We start from the raw sequence: 21,074 nt of genomic DNA, 5'->3' as shown, positions 1-21,074 counted from the left end.
CCTATACATGGCTGGGCTGCAGCTATTAGAGAAACAGAGGAGGGCAGTGCTCCCATGGGGACCACAGACATGCCAGAGACCCACATCTCAGCCCTGGTGGCTGCTGCCAGGAGAGTATCCGAGCCACCGTAAAGCAAGGAAGAGTTCTCTGTTTCCCGGGAGAGAAGCAGGTGCATCACGGCGTTGGTTCCCAGCGCGTTCAGTGAGCCTTCCGACGACAGGCATCTTTGCAAAAAATCACATTCTTTTCAAGTAAAAAAAAGAAAAACTACTATATAAATAAACGCTCAAAACAACAATAATGATAATTAAAAAAAAAAAAAAAAAGCAGCTTCCAGAATGTTCCCGGGCCGGAAGCGTCTATGCAGTCTCCACACTCGCCGGGGCCACTGTGACTTCTTGCACCGTTAGGATCTCCTCGTTGTCACCTTTTTCCGTGTCCGAGGTGAAGTTCTCCCAGATGACCTGAGGAGGAAAGGGAGCATGGGGCTGCTGGGGTCTCAGGTCAGCCGGCGAGCAGGACCGGGATGCCAGCCAGACCCCACGAGGACACCGCGGTCCCCCTTGGGCAGACGCGCTGGGGCGTCCTCCCCATCCTGGTTCTCCGCTCTGTCCCTGCCTCACCCACCTGGTGGTCAGGCCGATGGCTGTCCGTCCACTTGTCTTTGATGCGCGGGATTGGTGGGAATAAAGTCTGTGATGCGAGGAACCTAGGGAGACCGGAAGCGTGTGAGGTGCAGAGCCTGGGGACACACGTCCTTCTGGCCGCGAGGAGGAACGCGTCCTCCTGCCCGCGGTGGCAGAAGCCTGCGGGCCGCGAGCTGAAAACAATTCTACGGAAGAGTCACGGCGGGACCCCTCAAATTTGAGATCCGTGAGCCAACAAGACACGCTATAGGAACGCATAGGGTTTAGGATGTTTCTAGAACCTTCGCTGACTCACTTGGGCACAGGGACTAGAGTGGGGGACGTGGCCAGACACAGGCAGCCGAGGCAGCCCAGGGTCCCTGCGGATCACGAGGCGCGTGTCCCTTCTAAACCCACACCATGATGAGCAGCGGTTCCCGGTGTGGCAGGTTTCTATGTGCTGGGTTAAAGGTTTGCCCCGAATCCTAGTGTTTGTACTTAAACAGCGGACTTCGTCTTTGCCGAACATTGCAGTCTTGCTGCATTTTCAAGGGGGCAGTTGCTTTCTCTCTTACCAAAGGGACAGCACCCCCGGTTCCGTGACACCTGAAGGTGCTTCTGCTGAGCTCCGTACTGTCCCCCCAAAATGTATATTCAAGTCCTGAACCCCAGAATCTGGCAACGGGACCATGTTGGGAGATCAGGTCTTTGCCGTTGTAATCAAGGGAGCATAAGTTCATCCTGGATCAGGGTGGCCCTAAATCCAAGGACAGGGGTCCTCGCAAGACACGGGAGGGGAGACACAGACGCAGAGGAGAAACCATGTGAGGACAGAGGCAGAGATGAGAGAGACACGGCCACCAGCCCGGGGACGCCTGGAGCCTCAGAAGCGGGAAGAGGCAGGAAGGAGCCTCCCCAGGAGCCTCAGGAGCCAGCACAGCCCTGCCCCGCCTGGATCTCAGCGGCCCTGCCCCGCCTGGATCTCAGACTTCTGGTCTCCAGACCTGGGAGATGATTCATTTCTGTTGTTTCAAACCTTCTGGTTGTGGTCATTTTTTTCCCCGGTGGCCACAGGAAACTCAAACAGCTTTTCATTAAGATAACTATTCTCATGCAAAGCACGCGCTCCGTCCCGTTCCGGCAGCGGGTTGCGGGGCGGCCCCTGTTCCCCTTTGCCCTCGGGTCCAGGCTCCCAGACTGGTGCTGGATCAGCTCCCGTCCAGCAGGCCGGGCAGAGTCCTGTCCTTGTCCCTAGGCTACATTCCTGTGCCGTTAGCTCGCCTGTCAGTGCTCAGGGAAATGCACAGGGGACGCTAGATTAGGATCGGGGTCATCGAGGGGTGAGCACCGGAGGACACCTCCTGGGTCCCGACAGGGTGTAGGAGGAGTGGCCTTAGGCGGGCCCCTAGGACTCTGCAAGACTTATGGGGGGACATGAAGGGCTGGACGAGGGGTTGTGGGGAGACGTTCCAGAAAGAGGAAGGTCCTTCCCATGAGGCTGAACGCAGCCCGTCCGTGAGCACAGCTGAGCTTGGTGCGGGTCCACGTCCAGCTGGAGGGACAGGGCTCACGGGTGGGCTCAGGGCAACCCAGGGGCCTGGAAGCATCGGAGAACGTGCGGCCGGTGCTGCCCCTCGAGGGTCAGGGCAAGGCCCCCGTTGGCTGCCAGCTACACCTCCCCGGAGGGCCGTCACAGCACTGGGTTCTCTGAGTTCCCTCCCAACGAGCGCCTTGTCCGTCTCGTCCGTCTGCAAGGATGACGCCAACCCGTCCGCGGGGTTTTACCTTTTCAAAAGGCAGCCAAGGGTCAGGACCGTGATGAGGGTCCCCAGGACCACCAGCGCATAGATGGGCACGAGGCTGGGCGCGGTTTCCTCGGAGCCTGCAGACAGAGGGGGGCACACCATGGACCCCTTCGGGTGGACGGTCAGGTCACGGCTGGCTCCTTCCCTCGCCGGTTCAAGGCTTCCCAGAAAGGCTCAGAGCGGGAAAAATCGACCCCCACGTGCCCACCCCGAACCCGTCCCACAGAGCCGTGCACGAGGCAAAGCAGCCTCACGACCCTCCCAACGGTAACGTGCTCGCGCGGCACCACGACACGATATAAAAATGGACCCAAACATAAATCAGTAAAAAAAAAAAAAAAAAAGTAAAAATAACTAAATGAATTAACAGTGGACCCCACCCCCAAAATACCCATTTCCAGGTTTGAACAAAGTTGCCTCACAACTAGTAATAATCCTCTGGGTTGCTTACCATCTGCAATGGGCACATTTTACAATTTGTTATTTTTCCAACAGGGCACATCTTATGTTACTATTTTTATTAAAAAACTCACTCCCTTGGGAGTGCCTGGGGGGCTCAGTCACTTAAGCGTCCGCCTTCGGCTCAGGTCACGATCCCGGGGTCCTGGGATTGAGCCCCACATCGGGCTCCCTGCTTGGCCGGAAGCCTGCTTCTCCCTCTCCCACTCCCCCTGCTTGTGTTTCCTCTGTGGTTCTTTCTCAAAAAAAATAAGTGATATCTTTAAAAAAAAAAAAAAAGAAAAGAAAAGAAACCCAATCCTCTGAGGATGGCCATAACCAAATTGAATGGAGTCTTGAGAGTTTTCCATATTAATAGACGAAATGTGCCCTGTTACAAAGTAATAACAATAATAATAATGACAATTTTACTTAAAAAGTGCCCATTCCAGGTGTTACAAAGGTTTTTAATTTTGATGAATGCCCATTGACCTATTATTATTATTTTTTTAATTTTGTTGTTCCTCATTTTGGAGTCAGAGTAAAGAAGCCCCTGTCTTATCTCTTCGAACTTATGTTTTATCTCTGGATGAATATTTCACATACATTTTATATGAGGAAAAAATAAGGATTTTTTTCATTTGCTTTTGGATCAGGGAAAAAAAAAAAAACAACCCACAAAATTGCATGCATCAAATGCTTACTGAAACGCTTTGAAAATATTCGGGAGGGAGAGGTAGTGCGGAAATGCAGATTTCTTGAGGACTCTATGGGCTTTGGGTCCAAACCATTAAATTCTTGCCAACCCTTCAAGGTTCCAGGGAAGAAAATGGCGGAAGGTGTTGGTAATCGAGTTCCCTGGAATGAATAGCTCCCTCTTGATGCGGAGAAAACACGCCCAATGTGGATGTCCGTGTTCCCCTGGCCGGGAGCATGACGTGAACAAGGTTGGTGGGGACCAGGAGTGACTCATCTTTTCTAGCTGAGGCAGCCCCTGTGGGAGGCTGGGTGGGTTGTCCATTCTTTGAAGGAACAGAGCCCCGTGGAGACCCGTGGATGGGAATTCCTCCGTCTGGGAGTCTCTGGGGATGGTGACAGGGACAAGGATGGGACTGGGGACTGAGCTGGAGATGGTGCGGTGGCAGGGCCTGGGCTGGGGACAGGAATGGGAAGGTCTCAGGGATGGATGGAGGAACGTGCCCAGGACATGTACCAAACTCAATGGGCTGGCTCCAGGCGCCCCACTTCTGGATCCGTGCGTCCGAGGTCCTTATTTTCACAGTATGCTTGGGTCTGGGCTCCGGACTTGGGAAGTTGTAGCTATTCTCCAAATTACCGGGCACCTCAATCTTTGGACAAAAGAAAAAGTGTGAGAGCGCGGTGTCCCGCCTTCCAAAAAGAGGGGCTAGAATGTCTTTTCCCACCACCGGGATGTATGACAGTGTCCAAGCACGCTTTCCTGATCCAGGCGTGGAACATGCACCGCGGAAAGAGGGCAATGGGAACCGTGTCCTCACCGTGAGAAACAGCATCAAGGGCAAGTCCCCCATTCACCATGGACCACCCATGGTCCATTCACCATGGGACACTTCTTGGGTGCTCATCAACACAGATGCAGAAAACGTTCAGGGGGTACACGGGACAGGAGCAGAGCCACCGATGGGTAACGTCCCAGGAAGGACGTTAACTGAGTAAAAGCCCCCAGTTGCACAGCAGAGGACACTGAGGTCACCGTAGTGCTGGGACTTAGGACACGCCACCATAAAGGGCTTGGATGATCTTCTGCTAGAGGCGTTTTGAAGGAAGAAACAATCTCCTTCAAACCCAAAGGAGTATTTTCTTGACCAACATAGATGCACGTGGGGGGAGGTCACTAATTTCAACAAATGGGACAGGGCAGGTGTGCCCAGATGAGCCCTCCTCCCACAGCAGGACTGTTGGGAGCGTCCCTACATCCCTGACAGGACTGCCCTCTGGGGAGCGGCCACCCTCTCATTCAACTCCCACCTCATCCTGGCCACGTGTCCACTTGAGTAACCTTGGACAGTTACATGACGGGATGGTATTTTGGGTCAGAGTCTTAACTTACCAGTTGATTCTCGCTGTTTTCCTTATTGCTCTAGAAAAAAACAAAGAAAGAAAAAGACCTAGGTTTACTTTTCTCCATTTTGAAGATTTTTACAGGATCCGTTCATTGTCTCCTTTGACTGTAGTCATGGGGTAACCCCAAGAGTTGGGGCCATGGGAAGGGCTGAGCTCCCTCTGTACGTTCTTCTCCTCAAGTCACGCAGACGGGGGTATGGACTTGGCCACCGAGGAGGGCCCTGATCATGCCTCGTCCTTGAACCGCAGCTACTGATGGGTCCAGCTAAGGGTCCAAGGGGACGTGGAGCAGAGGGTCCCACTGTCTACACTGGGTCCAGGTGGATGTGGAGCAGAGAGTTCCCCTTGTCTATACTGAGTCTATGTGGGTGGGGAGCAGAGTCCCCCTTGTCTACACTGGATCCGTGTGGGTGTGGAGCAGAGGGTTCCCCTCATCTACAGTGGGTCCAAGTGGATGCGGAGCAGAGAGTCTTCCTGTCTACACTGGGTCCAGTTGGACTTGTAGCAGAGGCTCTCTCTTGTCTACACTGGGTCCAGTTGGACTTGTAGCAGAGGCTCTCTCTTGTCTACACTGGGTCCAGTTGGACTTGGAGCAGAGGCTCTCTCTTGTCTACACTGGGTCCAGTTGGACTTGGAGCAGAGGCTCTCTCTTGTCTACACTGGGTCCAGTTGGACTTGGAGCAGAGGCTCTCTCTTGTCTACACTGGGTCCAGTTGGACTTGGAGCAGAGGCTCTCTCTTGTCTACACTGGGTCCAGTTGGACTTGGATCAGAGGCTCTCTCTTGTCTACAATGGGTCCAGTTGGACTTGGAGCAGAGGCTCTCCCTTATCTACACTGGGTCCAGGTGGATGTGGTAGAGAAAATCCCTCTTCTCCAGGTGGGGTATGAGTGGACAAGTAGCAGAAGGTCCTCTCTGTTCGGCATCTGCTTGGAGATCTCCAGCGCCCTCTGAAGGCTTGCAGGATCCAGCTGGGTGTGTGGCTACCCCTCCTGGACTGGCTGTGGTGGTTAACTTCACGCCCAGAGCATCCTGTCCACACAGCCACCCCTGTGTTCCTCCCCATGGATCACCTAGCCCTGCCCATCTCCCATGACCTGGGCCCTCACCGTGAGTCACAGGGGCTGCTGCCCTCTGCTCCTTGAGGCACAATGTCCTGCTTGGGGCAGAGTCCACTCACCTTTCTCTGGATGTCCAGCTGGTATTTGAACTCCATGTTGGACAGCCTGTATCGGGTCTTGGGCTTCTCCCAACAGATCAGGCAGTGGGACTCGTTGCAGAGCACGCTGATATTGTTGGGTGGGCTATATATTTCTGTAATGAGATCCCAGGACACTCCCCTGAACCAGCGGGCATCTGCTGGGCCACGGAGGTCAGACCCAGTTCTGTAGGCAGCTCCCTGGAGTCACACAGAGGCCAGAGTCTGTGTGGGTCTGAGTATTGCCTCTTGGGGAAGAAGACCACTGGGATGTGTGCCGTTTCAGCGGTGCACGGAGGACAGTTCTGTGCTCATTTTGTGATGTGCATGTGGGACTCTGCACCCAGTTCTGATGCGTGGGGTCCCCCTTCCCACCATCAAGCTATTCTCAGACAACTGGTGGGGTGTCCTACAATTCAACTCAATTCTGACCTATCTCCCTGGACGTGGTGTCAGATCTCCCAAGGCTCAGCCCTACAAGACTGCCCGTCACCCCCTAGGTCAGATGCCCGTCACAAATCCAGGTTGTCACCCATGGTTCTGACCCACCAGCTGCAGATAGAAGTTCCCAGGACCTCCTCCTCGGGTTCTATTAATCTGCTACAGCGACTCACAGAGCCCAAGGAAACACGTCACTCGCTAGGTCATGGGTTTATTATTAATGGCTTTAATTCCGGAACAGCCAGAAAAAGTATGCATGGGGCCAGGTGTGGGGAAGGGGCTCGTCAGGGGTATCTCTCTTCCCAAACCCCCACATGTCCACCAAACCCAGGTCCAAACCCCATCCTTTTGGGATTTTAGGGAGGTTTCGTTATGTAAACACGGTGATTAAAATCATTGCCCATTGGGGACTGAGGTCAGCCACCCGCTCCTTTCCAGTCCTGGTCCAGGAGGTCACAGGAGGGGACTGAACATTCCAATCCTTTTATCACCTAGTTGGTTCCCCTGGCAACCGACCCCCGTCCTTTGGGGCTTTTCAGCGTCAACTGCTTAACATAACAAAAGGCACACCTTACTGCTCTCCTCCCGGGGAAATTCCTAGGGTTGTGGCCATTCTGTGCTTGAAAGGACAGAGACCAAACATGCAATTTCTTACTGTCAGTCACAATGGCACAGGATTGAAGTTTGAAATAATATTGGGATTTCCTGAGATAAATAAAAAGGTTAGAAACATGGGGAGGGAAAAAGAAAAAATGGGGATTTCCTCGGGAGGAGGGTGGCTGAGTCTGGGCCACAGGACGTTTGTCTTGCCGCAAGGAGCAGGAAATGCAGAGCCTGAGAGGTGGGGAGCACAGCAGCTACCTGGCTGGGTACACACACCTGGAGCTCCCCCAACAGGTGACGTGGAGGTGGAGAGTCGGGGTTGGCAATGGCCTGTGAAGTAGATTAACTGGAGAGTTGGCATCCGTTTGCCAATGGTGTCCCCCAAAACAGCAAGAGAAGGCTGTGCGTGCTACCCATGGGGGACGGCCGCAAAAGGGTCAGAGTTAACCTCCATCTCCCGGTTTGAACATCCTGCCTTTGGTCCTCAAGGGGCTTCACAGTCTGACTTCAGGCAAAACATCTTCCTGTCTGGACAGCCAGCTCTTGGAGGCTGTGAGGGTATTGGAAGACTCTTGCTTCTTCTGGGGGGAACCACTTCTTATCACCCGGTTTAATTCAGACTAAAAGGATGGGTTGGCCTCCTTCCAGAAGGAAGCAACCACGCTAACACCTTGATTCTGGGTATCTGGCCTCCAGAACCATGAAAGAAAAAATTTCCATCCTTCCAAACTTCCCCACAAACTCCCTTTAGTTCACCTGTTAAGCATCTGTTTACACCACAGGACGTGGCTCTTACCGATTTTCTTCCACGACAGAACCGAATCAAAGAACTGGACCCCCGTCCTTTGGCTGGTACCGTTCACCAGGAAGTAATTGTAGTTAGTTAATCCCGAGAGGTCTTCCAGGTGACATCCCACGTGGGTTCCCGAGTCTTCTATGTAATGAGGACACTCTCTTTCCCTTCTTTTCCTATAAAATTCAAAAGTGTTCAGAGAACAATCTGGGCTTCCTCTGGCCCATACGTCTTGGGATTGTCTACCTGAGCTCAACACTTACCTCGAGTCTCTTATATACAAAAAATATTGGACATCATCAGGGGCACCCTGACCCTTTGCCCAACTGCAGTTCATGAAGTTTGCATTGTAGATAAAACAGGAGAAATTCTGGGCAGCTGTGCCATTCCCACCTGAGAAGACACAAAAACAAAATAATTTGTGGGAAATGGACCACATGGTTTCATGGTTGGAATGTCTACCAAACATCCAAAGAATAATTAATTCCAACCCCCCCTTTTTTTTTTTTAAGATTAATTGATTTATTTGAGAGAGAGAGCGAGAGAGAGCATGAGTGAGAGGAGCAGAGGGGGAGGGAGAGAGAATCCCTAACAGATTTCCCTCTGAGCATGGAGGCCAGTGGAGAGCTCAATCTCATGAACTGAGATCAGGACCTGAGCAGAAACCAAGAGTCAGATGCTCAACTGACTGTGCCACCCAGGCACCTCCTGCCCCCAATCCTTCTTAAACTGTTCCAAAAAATAGAAGAAGAGGCAGCACTTCCAAATTCATTTCATGAGGACAGGATCACCATGATATCACAACCCTAAGAGATGAGAAAAGAAAATCACATCCCAATATCCTAATAAACGTAAATGTAAAAAATCGTTAACAAAATACTAACAAGCAAATCCAACGGCACGTTAAAAGGATTGCACGTTGTAACCGAGTAGACTTATCCCCACGTGCAAAGATGAGTCAATGCATGGAAATCAATCGCTGTGTGGCACCATTTTAATAGAACGAAAGAAAACATCACAGAGTCATCTCAGTAGCTACACACAATGTAGGAAATTCAAAATGTAGGAGAAAATTCAGATTCCATTCATGATAAAAAAAACTCTCGGGGCGCCTGGGTGGCTCAGTGGGTCAAGCCGCTGCCTTTGGCTCAGGTCATGATCTCAGAGTCCTGGGATCGAGTCCTACATCAGGCTCTCTGCTCAGCGGGGAGCCTGCTTCCCCCCCCCCCACCTGCCTCTCCATCTACTTGTGATTTCTCTCTGTCAAATAAATAAATAAAATCTTTAAAAAAAAATACTCTCCATAAAATAGGTATGCATGAAATTTGCCTCAACCCAATAAAGAACAAATATGGACAGCCCATGGCTAAAAACCACACTCAATGGGGAAAAGAAAAACAAAAAACACAACTGAAAGCTTACCTTGTAAGGTAAGAAACAAGGCCAAGGTAGGCACTCTCACCACTTCTATTTAGCATAGTATGGGAAGTCCTAGCCAGAACAATTAGACAAGAAAAAGAAATAAAAGTATCCAAATTTTTTTAAAAAAGTAAGCTTATCTCCATTTGATGATAGCATGACCATGTGTGTGGGAAAAAACTAAAGGCCAAACGAAGGACATTGTTATAGCTAATAAATAAATGTATTAAAGTTGCAGGATATAAAATCAACATACAAAAATCAGTAGCATTTGTATACACTAATAACAACCTATTCGAGAAAGGAATTAAAAAAATAATCCCGAGGTGCTCAGCCAGCTCAGTCAGTAGAACAGGCAGCTCTTGATCCTGGGTTTGTGACTTCAAGCCCCACGTTGAGTGTATAGATTACTTAAAAATAAAATAAAATAAAAAAAGAAATAATCCCATTCATAATAGCAACCAAAAGGGTAAAATACTTGGGAATAAACTTAACCAAGGAAGTAAATTGAATATTATAAAATTACGTTGATGAATATTATAAAACATTGACGAAAGAGATTTAAGATTTAAGATGAAAGAGATTTAAGAGATTTAAGAACACACAGATAAATGGAAAGAGATTCCATGGTTGTGAATTGAGATAACTAGTGGTGACAAAAGGTCCATACTACCCAAAGTGATCTGTAGATCAACTCAATCCCTATCAAAATCCCAATGGCGTTCTCTACAGAAATAGAAAGAGAACCCTAAAATTCAACAAAAGACTCCAAAGATCCAAAGCACTCTTGAGCAAGGACAAAGCTAGAAGCATCGCATTTCCTAATCTCAAAATACATTGCAAAGCTATAGTCCTCAAAACAGTATGTCACTGGCCTAAAGATAGACACATAGATCAATGGGACCTCAGAGAGCCCAGAAATAAATCCACAAATCTATGGTCAACAGGGTGGACCTTCATTGAGAGTCCCAAGAACAGACAATGGATGAAGGGTTCCCTCTTCACTAGATGGGGATGGGAAAAATGGACATCCAGAAGCAGAAGAATGAACCGGTGTCACCTTATGTCACTGTGTATGGAAATCAAGTCAAAATCAATTAGAGACTTAAACACAGAACCGGAAACCATACAACATGTGGAAGAAAACATCGGGAAAAAGTTCTTGGCATTGGTCTTGGCAAAGACTTTTTTGGATATGACACCAAGAGCGCAGGCATCAAACCCAAAAACTGACAACTGGGATTCCATCAAACTGTAAATCTTCAGCTCAGAGAAGGAAACAATCAGCAGAGAGACAAGGCAACCTATGGAGTGGGAGAAAATATCTGTAATCTCTATCTATCTGATAAAAGCTTAATATCTAAAACAGCTAAGGACTTCAAACAACTCAACAGCAAAAAAAGCCCGAAGCCCCCCAAAACCAAAAAACTAGAAAACAAAACAAAACAAAACGTAAACTGAACAGGCAGAGGACCCGAATAGACATTTTTCAGGAGAATACGTACCGATGGCCCACAGCTATGCAGGAAGATGCTCAAGGTCAGTCATCATCCAAAAAATGCTAATAAAACCCACACTGAGCTATTACCTCACACACTTTTAATAGTCACTTAATGACTATTAAAGAGAAAAAAAATAGATAAATACTGGTGAGGATGTGCATAGAAGAGAACCCTTGTGCAGTGTCGTTGGGAACGTACGTTGGTGCGGCCACTGTGGAAAACACGGACCTTTCTTTAAATACCGACCACAGAACTCCTATATGACCCAGCAATCCTACTTCTGGGTCTATTTCCAAAAGAAATGAAATCTGGATCCCAAAAAGATAGATGCACCCCCATGTCCATCGCAGTATTATTCACAATAGCCAACACGGGGCAGATGCATCGACACAGACAGGAAACGGTGTTTTCCAGGGGCTGAAGGGAGGGATAATACCGTAATTGCAATAATTATTTCTCAGCATGTATGTCTATCAAAGCTTTAAGTTAAATACCTTAAATATATATAATACCTATTGTCCAGTGTATCTCAATAAAACCGAAGAGAAATAAAGGGAAGGTCTCTACCTTGAAGCTAGTGATGTTCAGAAGGGTCACTGCGATGCTTTCCCTACCTGAGTTAGCGTAGACCAGGGTTTCTGGAATCGGTCTTTGGGTGCTATTTACTTTAACCATAAGCGTGACTCCATCATGGAGAGAATAATCCGAAAACTCGCAGTGACATTCTTTCTCCTGGGGCTAAAAAGATGCAACCAGCCAGCACATTAGGAAACTCTTTTCTCTTTCTCCTCTCCGTGTTGTTCGCTCTTCCACGGACCCCGAGATGCCGCCACCACCCATGGACATTCTCGGTGGGTGGATGTCAGCCTGCCCACATGAAGGCGGCACCTCGACTTGGTGGCCTAGTCTCCAGTGTTTAGGAGGTCGGAATAGAGGTCCCCTTTTAGTGTGCCCTCAGTCCCCGGGGATCTTGTCAAAATGATTCTGGTTCAGCCCGTTGTAGGCAGGGGATTCTGCATTTGTAACAAAGCTCTCAGGTGACGCTAACCCGAGGACCACCGCTCTGAGCATCGAGATCTCTCATCACTTTAAGCATCGTGGAGCTTAACGCACACTCTTTTATGTTTTTCCGTTTTCTTGTCTTATCTCATACCCCTTTCTCCCGCAGCCGTCATGTTTACATCGTATCTATTCAGTTTGTTTTCATGTATCTATTTGTTTTCATTTCATGTATCTATTTGTATCATCTATTGTATCACGTATCATCTATTTCATGTATCTATTTGTTTTCATCGTATCTATTCACTAACTTTGTTTTCAGGGAACGGGGGACCAACTATTTCTTTCTCAGGGTTAAGTCGGCCACATGGATGACTTTTGATGGACCCGTCGAGCAAAAGGCTGCTGTTTCTGTTGGTAGGAGGGCAGATCCCCTAAGCAACACCCCTTGAAGGGGTACAGAAGACTGAAAGTCACAGAATAATCCATTTGTCTTCCCCCTGAAGGGGGAACTGTCGTTGGCTATATCATCTCCCTGAAAGTGACTGCTGGAAATTCTGGGAGCATTTGTGTGCCCGATTGCAACCTACCTGTGTTGCACTGGAGCCCCCATCCCACAAGCGTACCTCATTTCACCTTCCTTGGGTGCTTGAGCATCCCTGAGGGTCCCACCCTGAAGCCTGTACCAGGGCTAACCTCATAGGATTTTTGGGCTGGGGGTCCTCACCCGGGAGCGCTGAACGCCCTTCCCTTTTGGGATAAGACATTTTCCAAGGAGTTCCTCAGTTCCCCGGAGAATCAGGGTGCACCTCTTGGACACAGGCCAGAACTTAACTTTCCTGGTGCACCCAGAAGCATGTCTCCTAGATGTGTCTCAGGGTCACACACATGCTCTCTTTTCCCACCAGTTGCTGCCTTGTTTCTAACATGACGAGAGCTTTGTAAAGGACAGCAATCGTCCGTAATGAATCTGTCTTACTATTATGCTAATGGGTCCATTCTCCTTGTGAATCATCACACATTCGAGGTAGGTAGTGTTTTCTTCGCAGTCCCAACTCAGTTTCATTCTCCAAGAATCAAACTTCATATTTAGATGGGGGACCCTTTCCGCACTTGGAAGATCTGAAAGAAAGGATCACCAGTTTCAGAAATTACACTTTTCCTGCCTCTATCCATTGCCTGCTGACCCATCCCATGTCTTGTAAGCCAAGATCAAGACTGGGACATGGTGTTCTTTCCCGTATCCACACAGGTGGCCTCAAGGCATTGACACATGCATCATGGAATCTCCCCTTGATGGATCTCTTCTTCCTACCTGGACCTCCGTGCCTTTTCTCCATGTTAAGATGCTTATCATGCCAGTAAGCCAAGACCTACCAAGAGAGAGCACCAGAGGCTGTGGACTCAGAGCCTGCCACGGTGAAGAAGTTGTCCACCACCACTAGCATTTGTCAGAGACCAAGGGGAAACAGGGGAGTGGGAAAGTTTCACAGTGGGCAAAAGGGAATATTCAGCTGTGTCCTGAGCAGGGGCTGTGGGTGTGGGAATGCAGGTGGCTCACTACAAGGAGGACATCCCATGGGACTGGTTAGGGGACCATATCTGGCTTTCTCTAGTTGGTCCTGTATAGGAACTGGGATCAAAACATAGGGAAGCAGTTGGTTATGAATCAAGTGCTGGCCACTGGGGACCTGTTGTTCCAGAAGGAATCATTTAGCTCCTTGGGTTGTCATGGGGATGGACATCTGGCTTTTTCCACATCTAATGTGCAGACAGCAGGCTGGCTCTGTGGGTTGGTCCCCATAGATGAGGGCTGGTCCCTTGGGCAGGTTGCTGCAGGTCATGGGCCGGAGTTCTTTTCTTAAGGATGTTCTGCCCATTGTCCATTTGTTTCCTGAAACTCTCAGCCACATGGCCTCTATGCCCCTGGTCCGTCAACGTTGCCTTTGCCAAGGGGTGGGACTTGAGTGTGTGTGGCCTCACCTTGTATCCTCTGTTCACCTGTTTAAGTCAAGATGTTTATTAGTCCCTGCCAGGGCGATACCCTCCACGTCCGTAGCTCAGACTTGGGGCTGATGACCTACAGTTTGCATCTAGGGTGGATGACCTCGTCATAAGCCTGGAGCAGGAAGGGGCTTTCAGAGCATGATCAAGAAAATACTTTAGCTTCTGGTGACCCTGGATTGTGCCACTTGGCTGACCAATGAGTACGAAGATGAAATGCGATTGGACTCAGGCATCAGGATGTGTCCCCAAGACACACGGGACGTAGGAATGAGACAGGCAGAGAAGGGTCAAACAGGTTCACACACTTACCCTGATGCTCCAGAGTCTGGAGGAACACTGTGTCCAGCAGCATGAAGAACAGGATGGTTATGGCCAGGAGTCGCATGGGGTTGCCCGAAGGATGAGGAAAACCTGCAGGGACAAACAGTCACACTTTGAGGAAATCAGCTCTCATGGGGATTCTTGGCAAGGGGGCCCCAGTGAGGTTTCCTTAGGGAGTGCAGGACTAAACCCAGCCTGATGGTCAGCCTACTGACCTGGCCAGCCGGGGGTCACTGCTGGCTGCAGAGGGTCTCTAGTTTACAACCAGCTTCAGGGTGGGGCAGAACCAAGGGCCTGTCCTTCAGCGTGGACATGGGGCTCCAATCCACCCCGTCGTACTCTGTGCCACTGGGGCAAATTGCCCACAAGCTGTGACTTCATTCCTGTCTGTAACCTGGGCGAGGACATGGATGTCTCTGGGGCCATAATTCTGTCCACCACACGGGGATCAGGATATGGACATCTCTGGGGACATTAGCCCGTCTACCACAGGTAACAAGATCCACTCCCTAAGATATATGGCCGAGTCTGGGATCAGCAGCCCCTTTATGAACATATTGTCCACAAAAGAACAGTGGAGATAGTCAGGCCGGGTTGTTCCCAGGCTGCTGGACCCATGAATCAGGCTCTGGCTCCACACACCTGGCCTCCTGGACATGTCCCTCCCTCTCTAGCCAGGGTCAGGGGTGGAGCAGAAGCTCACTAAGCCCTTCCCCAGTCTAAGCCTTCATTTGTCAGCGACTGGGATTCTAGGTCCTCTGGAGCTGTCCACCTATGCCAGAACCCACAAGAGGTCCAAAACAGGAACCCCCCGCTGACTTCTCTTTTCTCCAGGATCAGCGTCCTGAGAGGGACAGCTTGCAAAAAGATCTCCTACAACGTGGAGATATACTACTGCTGCCCTGCAAATCTACCTACAAACCAGCCCGTCTGTCTTCATGGTTCATGGTTCAGATGAGCCTTGAAGCCATGGAAGACACGTAACAGTGACTTTAAGATGCTTTTTGGGGAATATTACACCCACTTTGATTATTTTCTCATTTAATTATAATTAAAATTTTTACATTTTTATTTAAGAAATTTTAATGTGAGTATGGTTGACACATGCTCTGAAGGTTTTTAGAATGGATTTTTGGTGGAAGAAAAAAGGAATGATAGCTCAGGTTTCCATGATGGTAATAACAGCTTATTATTTTTTTTTTTTTTGAGATTTTTTTCCTCTTTTTTTAAAACTTGAGTTTCGCAAGAATCAAAAATGATATGTTAAAAAAAAAAAAACAAAAAGAAAAGAGGAAAATAAAAAGGGGTAAGTGCACCGAGAGGCATAGGGGATGTTAAAATACATTTGTTAAGTGAAAGAGGCCAGTCTGAAATGCTACATCCGGGAAGGTTCAGATTCTACGACATTCTGGAAAAGGAAAAAATATGGAGACAGAAAAAAAAAAATCAGTCATCACCAGGGTTTGGGGGAGGGACAGATGAGCAGGCAGGGCACAGGGGATTTTTTAGGGCAGTGAAACTACTCTGTATATTTCTATGATGATGAGTATATGTCACTCTATATCTGCGCAAACCCATAGAACGTCCCACACCAAGAGTGAGTCTAATGTAAACTGTGGGCTTTAATCAATAATAGTGGATCAATATTGGCCCATCGGTGATGTCGGATGTGCCCCACTGATGCCTAATATTAATAAGTGTGGAGACGGGGTGAACGGGGAAGCACGTACGTAGGCATCCCCTGTACTTCCCACTTGAATTTTTCTGTAAATCTAAAACCGCTCTTAAAAAAAAAAAAAAAAAAGCAAAAAAAAAAAAGGCAAAAAAAAAAGGCTATTAAAAACGTTTCAACACGTAAGTACAAAAGCAAAGGACTCTGTTCGCGGACAGCTGCACTCGACAAAGAACATCTGATGGTCTGCGTGGGTTTGGGATGGCATCTTGGGCTCTGCCCACCATTGCCCTGGTGGGATTTTTGCTGGTGTTTGCTCTTTGGTTGTTGTTGTTGTTGTGCTCTGTAATGGGGCCTTCCATCTCTACAACTTCTCTTCCCGTCAGCCGCTGCCTGTCTGCTGTTCATCTCTCTGTGTTCCCCGTGACTTCATCCTTTCAAAGCCTTCCCTTCTCTTGCAGATTCCTTCCTCTCTTCTTTGACCATGCACAGTCATTCTCTCTGTCATGTCCTTGGGTTTATAGAGTCGGTTGGTCTCAACACTGTCTCTTTGCTCTTGGTGTATTACCTTCCTGGGGGCCGACCGAACGAACGGCCACAAATTTCTTCCCTCTTTCCTTCTTTCCTTCCCGTTTCTCTTCCCTGCTTTCTCTTTTCCTTCCTTCTTCCCTTCCCTTCTTCCTACCTTCTCTGCTCCCTTCTCCTCCTCTCCTTCTCCCTCTTAGACATCTCCGTCACCAATTCCTTCTCTGTTTCATTCTTTCCAGTGTCTCCTTTTTGGAGATCCAGCCATCACACCCCCAACACCCACCCTGTGGACCTGCATGTCCTCACCTCCAAGCTGGCACCCGTCTTCACAGACTCTCTTCTTCTTCCCCCGGACTCCCCTGAAGCTCGGCTCCCACCAGGACCCAGCACCTCCCTCCCACACGTGGCTACTTCAGCACATTTTGGCACCTCCCTTCATTGATGTGCAGCCCCTCCCAGGGGGCTTGTCTGCCCTCTGTAGGACCTATAGGATCCCTTACCTTACTGATCCTTGCCCCTACAGACCTTGGAGCTGTGAATTCCCTGCCCTTGAGGGTCAGCTGGCTTGTCCAGAAGCTACAGCCCCTTCTTCCCTGTCCCTGCACCAGCTTCCCAGGCTGGAGCCCAATGATGCAGAGTCCAGCCAGTTCCCCAAGCCAGATGTGCGCACCTGTGCCAGAGTGCCCCTGGGGAGCGGCACACAGCCTTGGGTTCCTGCCTCCCAACCTCCCCAAGCCCACTCCCTCCTAGGGCACCACCCTTGCTCTAAAAGAGGAAATAAAAACCATGGAGCAGACCTTCCCGAATGTCCCTGGCCTCCCACACACCTTATACTCCAGTGCTATGGGGTAAGTTCCTGGCTTCCTCCATCTGCAAGCTAAACCCTGCTCCAACCAGCCCTTCTTGTCCAGGGTTCTTGGCATGGGGTTGGGGGGGCCTCTATGATGCACCTGAGAGGATCCTGGGGAAGACCCTTCCCCTTTGCTGTTACTGTCTTTTCTCTGCCCTGCTTTCCACATCTGCAATCTTTGAGCAGAGCCACCCTTAATTAGGAGAGGGTGGTTCAGTACAGCAAGGCAGGGAGCATCCCCATCCCATTCATCCCTGGTAAGCTTCTGGAATCTGCTTTCCTGCACCTTTTTCAAGCCTCCCACAGCATCAGCTTTGGGGCTGGACATAAAGTAGGTGCCTACAGATGCACAACCCATCCCCCCATCAGAAGGAATCTGCATAGGAATACGCCCTCCGCTGGACAGTTCCCCATTCCGCTTCCTCTAAACTGAACTCCACTTGCCTCTCATCATGATGGAGCAAAAGCATAAACTTCAGTAAACTTGATCTAAGAAAAAAAAAAAAAAAACAACCCCTAATAAAGCCCAAATAGCGACATTATCACATACCCAACAGCACCATGCAAGATGATCTAGCAAGGGTTGCTGTTTCAATTAGATGGTTAGTCACAATGTGGGGCTCTTGGCCAACAGTGGATAATTCTGCAGCAGCATGAAGTAATCAGTGTTGTATTTCTCCACAGCCTGGGCCGACCACGCGTAGGCACGTTCCACTTGGCTCCTAGTTTCTCCCTCACACTCATTCTAGGAGGCCATTCCTAGTATCCTCATGCAAGTGGGTAAGAAAGTGAGGTTCAGAGAACTCTCATGGTCCGTTTACCTAATTTTGGCCTTGATTTTTAAAAACGGAGGTGACATTCACACAGTATAGAGCTCATCCCTTGAAACGTACAACTCAAAATGCAACGGATCCAGAATGCTCAACCATCACCTTTTCCTGAGTCAGCTCATTCTCATTCCCCACCAAAAGAGGACCCCCACCTCCATGAAGCCAACACTCTCCATTCTTCCCTCCTGCTCTGTGGATTTGCCTGGGGTTTTGTTTCATAAGACTGAAAACTGAGATGTCACTTGGCTATTTTTTTGTCCACAGACTACCTACTTTCCCTTCTCCTTTCAGTTTTCCCCAGACCGGGTTTTCTTCCCCTTTCTATAAACCTAAAGTTCTGCAGAAACACCGGCTCCATCTGTCAGACTAGGTCAGATCAAAGACCCAGGGCCATGCAGGTGCTCCCGATCTATGGGCGTCCGTTGGATGAGCTTGGATGCTGAGATCCCTGCCCTTTGGGGGAATGCAATCAGTCGTCATGCTGAGACAACACAGGGAAGGAAAGGTTGTGGTCCCCAAAGACACCTGTCCCCCAGGTTGGCCAGGCTCTGCACTTGGTGGCCAGGGGATCTGAGATAAGTGACTGCTAGCAAAGTGTCTCCCTAGGATCCAGGGACCACTGGTTCCCTGTGTGGATGACCACATGCATCCAAGCCTCTGTAGTAATTCCAAAGTGGCTTCTAATATTCACATACACAGACTTGCGAGAGGGGCTCAGCCTGCTCCCAGGGCAAGGTGGCTAATCCCTGGGGCTAACTCAGACCTTTCAATGCAGTGCTCACGAGCTCAGTGCCTGCCTCCCTGCTGGGTGCCTTCATTCAGAGATTCCCACTTCCCACCCCTAGGTGCTCCTTGATCTGTAGCAGGAGCTGCCAGCAGAAGCAACAGGAGCAGAAATAGCTACCCGAGTGTCAAGGCACATTTGAGAGTCAGAGAATGAAGGGAGCCACCTTACCCCACTGCACCGGGCTCTGCTCTGGCCACCTGTTTTCTTTCTCAGTTTCCCAGCGCTCCGACATCTGGCTGTCGTCTTGGACAGCTCTGTGCCTGGTCACAAAGTGAGCACAGTGATTGCCTTGTCAAGACATTTCAACCCTAGACTTCCCTTTTCTCCTTAGCGCCCACCCCTTCCTGTGATGTTTTCTCATTACACACACTTGAGAAACCTGTGGACGGTGAGTGAGCCCGTCAGCTTCTCAGCTCCCAGAAGAGAGTGGATCATGGGGGTGACACCCACACACTCGTGTACACCCCCACACACAGCCCTCGTGCTGGCTGGGATATGCAGAGCAAAGCCGAGTGCAAGAGGAGAGGTGTTGAGATTTGGGCTGCCACTGTCTATGAAGAACACAGAGAAGATGTCAGCCAATGAAAGTCAGATAGGCAGGCGATGTGTCCATGGCTCCCCCTTCCTGAAGGAACCACTCCCCTTCAGCATTGATGTGGAGAACCTCATCTTCTCAAGGTTTAACCAAATGGCTCATTGAGTCTGTCCAGGATGCTATGAGCTTGCTGGCTTTTGGCATGGGGCCACTTTTGTGCCATTGAATTCATCAGAGCTTTATTGGGCACCATTATTGATTAGAACCTAGTGGAGTGGGTAGGGAGCAGGTTTGCAGCTCATGGCAAGACAAGGTTGAGTAGAAGGGCCGTGGGGGCTGGATTTCCCAGCATGGGGCGTTTGGATGAAGAGATGAACCATAGTGGGCTTGAGAGTGGGAAGTGTTTCATCTGAACCATGGCGGACATGCTAATGACCACTGGGATAATGGTACTCATGGTGAATGGAGCATCTCAGGGAGTGAGGGACATCATGTCTTGGGTAGAGATGCAGGGATGGGGGCTGGATGGGAAGGTCGCCTGTCAGCTCTCGTTGAGTGGGATGAGCCAGCTCTGGTCAGGTGCATCTCTCCCAATGACACCGTTAATGTGATTACCAGAGAACCCTCCCTCGTTAGCGGTCCTGGAAACCTAGGAGCAGAAGCAGCACCCAAAGGGGAGACCACTGTGAGCAGCATGACGAACGCACAATGGCCAGGACAGAACTGGAGGAAGGAACTGCAGGTACCCACGCTCAGCACACCTTGAGGACTGAGAAGGTGCAGAAATGGTGGTGTCTCATCTGAGTTGGAGAAATAGAAGAAGCTGGCAAAGGGCATGTAGCCAGGGGAAGAGATGCCATGTTCTAGACTCTTACACGATTTGAGTCTCTGAAGCTTGAAAAATCTCACAACACACCTCCATGGTAGAGATTTAACTCAGCAGGCCTGGATTGTCTACACCTGCCCCTTCCAGGGTAAGGTCTAGCCCTTGATCAGCTCCTAGAAGTTCACCTATGAACCCATGAACTATCCTGTCTGATGAGTGTCTTTGTTTGCCTGGAGCCACAGTATGGGGTTTATGCTATGATGTGATTTAAGATGGGGCTTGGGGTCATGCCATAGCCAGCCTTTTGGAGGAGCTGATGATGGAAAGACTCAGCTCAGTCATGTGGACACTCCATGCTATGTGACTGACCCTAAGAAAATGCCTGGACATCAAGGCTTGGTGAACATTCCTGGTTGGTACTGCCTCATCCATGTTGTCATTCATGGTCGCTGGAACACGTAAGTAACATCCACAAGTCCATGGGGAGAGGACACCTGGAAAAACTCAGACCCCATCTCTCTTGGATTGTGCCCCATGCACTTGTAGGTCTTCCTGATTTTCATCTGTATTTTTTTGTTGGATTAAACCAGAGCCATGGGAGTAAGAGCTTTGTAGAATTCTGTGAGTCCTTCTACTGAATCACAGTACCCGTGTCGATTCTCAAGGACCCCGACATGATACCTCTTCACTGTCATGAAGGCCACCATGTCTGGCTGAGCATGACTCACACAGAAAAAGATTAACAAGTGCTGACTGGTCTGAAGGAATGACAGCGTGATGTTTCTTGGGAC

At 49.5% G+C, this 21,074-nt stretch overlaps 1 protein-coding gene across 4 annotated transcripts; it reads right to left on the bottom strand.

Annotated features, from left to right (window-relative positions):
• CSF2RA (colony stimulating factor 2 receptor subunit alpha) lies at window positions 1-19,218 on the bottom strand. 4 transcript variants are annotated; one of them, XM_032331724.1, is made up of 12 exons: window positions 19,091-19,216; window positions 14,244-14,345; window positions 12,907-13,049; window positions 11,543-11,666; window positions 8,271-8,400; window positions 8,011-8,183; window positions 6,153-6,286; window positions 4,960-4,989; window positions 4,084-4,219; window positions 2,413-2,509; window positions 629-710; window positions 1-465 (listed from the first exon to the last, which is right to left on the bottom strand). In XM_032331724.1, the coding sequence occupies exons 1-12, from the start codon at window positions 19,152-19,154 to the stop codon at window positions 361-363; spliced, it is 1,320 nt and encodes a 439-aa protein (XP_032187615.1). In that variant the 5' UTR covers window positions 19,155-19,216; the 3' UTR covers window positions 1-360. The 4 variants fall into 4 exon arrangements, 2 of the variants coding, with proteins under 2 accessions (XP_032187615.1, XP_032187616.1); XR_004282812.1 differs by lacking the exons at window positions 1-465; window positions 629-710 and adding an exon at window positions 1,615-2,287 and having other exon boundaries at window positions 2,342-2,509; window positions 19,091-19,217; XR_004282810.1 differs by lacking the exons at window positions 1-465; window positions 629-710 and having other exon boundaries at window positions 2,420-2,509; window positions 3,575-4,219; window positions 19,091-19,218.
• Between the last annotated feature and the right edge of the window lie 1,856 nt (window positions 19,219-21,074).

This window comes from Mustela erminea, chromosome X, assembly GCF_009829155.1.
Source record: "Mustela erminea isolate mMusErm1 chromosome X, mMusErm1.Pri, whole genome shotgun sequence".
Taxonomy (NCBI): Eukaryota; Metazoa; Chordata; class Mammalia; order Carnivora; family Mustelidae; genus Mustela; species Mustela erminea.
Note: the sequence above shows the minus strand (reverse complement) of the source record. Positions and strands in the feature narration are given on the sequence as shown.

Bases quoted from the DNA above. Each gene is read 5' to 3' on its own strand.
- CSF2RA (XM_032331724.1), bottom strand. From the start codon at position 19,154: ATGTCGGAGCGCTGGGAAACTGAGAAAGAAAACAGGTGGCCAGAGCAG. The intron at 8,401-11,542 runs GTAGGGAAAGCA...GTGTCTTCTCAG, and splicing joins CCTGGTCTACGCTAACTCAG to GTGGGAATGGCACAGCTGCC. The intron at 6,287-8,010 runs GTAAGAGCCACG...ATCTCATTACAG, and splicing joins TCTGTCGTGGAAGAAAATCG to AAATATATAGCCCACCCAAC.